The sequence below is a fragment of the Buceros rhinoceros genome, unplaced genomic scaffold (assembly GCF_000710305.1).
Source record: "Buceros rhinoceros silvestris isolate BGI_N320 unplaced genomic scaffold, ASM71030v1 scaffold9934, whole genome shotgun sequence".
Classification (NCBI taxonomy): domain Eukaryota; kingdom Metazoa; phylum Chordata; class Aves; order Bucerotiformes; family Bucerotidae; genus Buceros; species Buceros rhinoceros.
Genome location: NW_010407670.1, coordinates 89,718 through 93,006, shown reverse-complemented (window position 1 = coordinate 93,006; position 3,289 = coordinate 89,718). Strand labels below are relative to the sequence as shown.

Below are 3,289 nucleotides of genomic sequence, written 5' to 3'. Positions count from 1 at the left end.
ACTCAGAGCAGGAAAGGCAGGTGTGGGCTGGCTTCCACGGGGATGTGGGACAGGTGGCCGGGGCACACTGGCTTGCTGGGGTAGAGTTACTCCATCAAAATGTTTTAAACACATTTGAAGTGGCGGAGAGGCATGCTGGGAGGTGGCTGTGCCTGGCAGCCAGAGCCCCAAAGCTGTGTGTGGTTTGGGGGTCCACAGCCCATGTGTTGCAAGGCTCAAAACTTAACAGTAGCTTGAATTACCCTAGCAAAAAAATCTTGATTATAACCTGTTCTGATAAGCTCAGGAGCAAAGTTCATCTTGTATCTCCGATGAATGAGGTCTGAAGCTGAAGATCTTGTGGAATGCTGATGAGCTTTATCAGCCTCTTGAAAACCACTCCTGTCACCTTGGCTCATCTGCCTCTCAAGGAATACTCGCTTTTGTTCCAAGCTTGAGTGCTGCTGTTAAACTACTTGATAGAGAATCACTGAACGCTTCAATTTCTGCCAAGTAAAAGATACACAGTAAAGTAGGAGAACGGGGAACTGTTCTTTGAGTCTTAGAGCAATAAGTTGATGCATACTGGTGTGTTACAGATGGCTGGTGTCAAATTAACCTTCCCAGTTCCTAAATACCCATGAAGTTGTTCAGTGAATTCCTTTGTTTCTCATGTGTCTTGCAGGTATTCGTTACAGTATGGATGTGAGTGTGGATGAAGTGAAAGCCTTGGCATCTCTAATGACATACAAATGTGCTGTGGTTGGTAAGTGATATTTTTCCAAGCAAGGATACAATCTTTGATTTCAGTCAGTACTGAGGTTAATTTACAGAAATTAAAGGATGAAGTGTTAGGCACTAAACTGACTAAAACCTGTAGCAATATGAGAAAAATATATAATGGCTGAAACAATAATACATATTCCCTCTGCTGTTACTGTAGATATTGGAATAAAGTTGCCTTTTCATTTGAAAAGTCCAAATTCTGCTAGCCACCCCCTCCCGTAAAAGTACAGCATCTTGAACTCAAATCAAAGTATGACAAACTTGGATTAGGCGGGGCTAGTTTTAGAGGGAACAGATGGAGGCTGTAAAGGATTCAGGGAGGGGAGCTGTGGGGAGAGAATGATAGAATTCCTTTACGGGTTGTAAAGAAATACAATTCATACATGGCTGCTAAATTGTAGGGGAGTTTGGAGAGAATCTGCACATTATGTGTGTGTATAAGAAAACAAAATACTTCCTTGATATATATAGGGAGACACTCCACTGAGGACTTCCAAAGGAAAATTTTTGAGCTACACCGGTAAAATATAAACTGTGAAACGAATCGTTTCTACAAGTGCCAAGTACAAGAGCTTAAAGCATAGAAAATTGAAATCATGCGCTTTTGGTTTTCAAAGACCATTTTCAAGCTGCCCAGGAAAGGTTTCCTGTTTTTAGAGGAGTGCCTAGATGAGGTTGCAGGTTACTCTTGCAAAGCCCTGAATGTGGCAAAAGCAAATTCACTGCTAAAAGCAGAGATATCACTACTCACACATACTGCTGATGTGTTCTGCCTTTGTTGTTGAAAAAGTAAAATGATTTTCCTTTGCGTTCTTGTAGATGTGCCATTTGGTGGGGCAAAGGCTGGTGTCAAGATCAATCCCAAGAACTACACAGTAAGCTTAATCGTAGATAAAAATTCAGTTATCTGCAGTACTGAAGCCAGCCAGTTAAAAAACCTCTTCTAAGGGCGTTATTGACCACTGAAAACTTCCTGCCACTGCTGCCTCTCTAAAGGCTGAATTTAGATTGTGCCTGCAATAGGTAGGAAAAGAATTTTTAGAAGTGTTTCAGAGGTGGAATACTTCATTATTTAATGCATTACTTTTTTTTTCCTCAAGTCAGGAGACTACAAATAGTTTGGAACCTGATTTTTTTTTTAAGTTGATGCTGATAATAAAGGCTTAAATTAAATCACTCTTAAAAACAGTTAATGGTTTTGTTTATTTTGACAAACAGTTTTATGCTCTATTAAACCTTTCTATGCGGTGTTCCAGTGTGAGTAATAACTAAACTGGCTTATAAAAGGTTCACTGCAGGCTCGCCTTGTCACCCTAATTAAAGTATCTCGTACAGAAAGGAATACTGGACTACACACCGTATACTCTTAAGCTGCTGTAAGGGTTTGTGTGAAGTCATTCAACTGTGTTGATCATGCGGCTTTTGCTGTTCCTGGCTATAAGCCTCTCCCGTAGGATATCAGATGTGTTTGCTGGGAATCTCTGCCTCAAGACAGGTCGTTCTTCCTGTGCCATGCTCCTGACTTGTCGTGGGTCAGAATGTGCTGAAAGGAGGCTGAGTGTTTCCTTGTGCTGCCTGAGTACCAAGGGTCTGCTAGGGAGTGGCATATAAATTGTATAAATATGTGAATCATCCTTTCTTCTAAAAGGAAAGGGCGTCTGTTTATGCTTGGGCCTGAGTTCTAGCAAATATTCACAAATGCTAATGATTTCATGTGGTATTTATTGTGTTTTCTCTACAGGACAATGAATTGGAAAAGATCACAAGAAGGTTTACCATGGAGCTAGCGAAAAAGGGCTTTATTGGTATGTTGTGCAACTTTACTGATAAAATTTAGGAACCTGATTTATTGTGCATTGGTAGCATCCGTTAGATAGTATCTTTAAATAACCAGATTTTTGAGAGTCATGAATATTCTGGGTACCAAACTTTCAGCAAAGAGCCACAAAGAATTGAGTCATTGCATTATGGTGCATTTTACAGGGAACTGTGTCTTAACTTGTTTCGGGTGGCTGTTCTGCTGTGAAAAGTCACCAAGGCTGAGCTCACAGGATCCAGAACAAATCACATTTCTCTTAGATAATAAAATGCGACTGAGTTTGTTGCAATTTTAATCTCTAATACCAAACTCTTCACTGTTACTGTTTCCTGTGGTCTCAGTTGTGGCTTTTGGCAGGTATCTGAGGAAACAGAGGAAGGAAATAGAAGGTCCACCCCAGAGAAAGATGACGGCTTCGCCCATGGCAACCACAGGCTGCAAAAGAAGCCTAGGCAAGAAGCATAGGTGCCAGTGGTAACAGAACCTCGGCTTCTGTAACGTTAGGAGGTGTTTCAGACAGCCTCTCAGCCCCGAGCAGTTGTTCTGAGGGCTTGTGCTCTGCAGTTGCCATCTGGCAGTCTCCTCTGGAGAAAGCTGAGTGTTACCAGCTCAACTTGTAGTTGAATGGAGGATCTCTACCTGGAGGAGGCCCTTTTTCAAGTGAATAATAAAGGCCTGTGACTAGTTAAAGGTGTATCATGTATT

At 41.5% G+C, this 3,289-nt stretch overlaps 1 protein-coding gene across 1 annotated transcript in view; it reads left to right on the top strand.

The window, feature by feature from the left end:
- Positions 1 to 664: 664 nt before the first annotated feature.
- Positions 665 to 3,289, top strand: part of GLUD1 (glutamate dehydrogenase 1) — a gene marked incomplete at its 5' end in the record, with an annotated part of 14,341 nt that continues 11,716 nt past the window's right edge. Inside the window, 3 exons of the mRNA XM_010134574.1 lie at positions 665 to 745; positions 1,585 to 1,640; positions 2,507 to 2,570. Coding sequence (XP_010132876.1) covers positions 665 to 745; positions 1,585 to 1,640; positions 2,507 to 2,570 — 201 coding nt within the window. The remainder of the gene's footprint in view (positions 746 to 1,584; positions 1,641 to 2,506; positions 2,571 to 3,289) is intronic.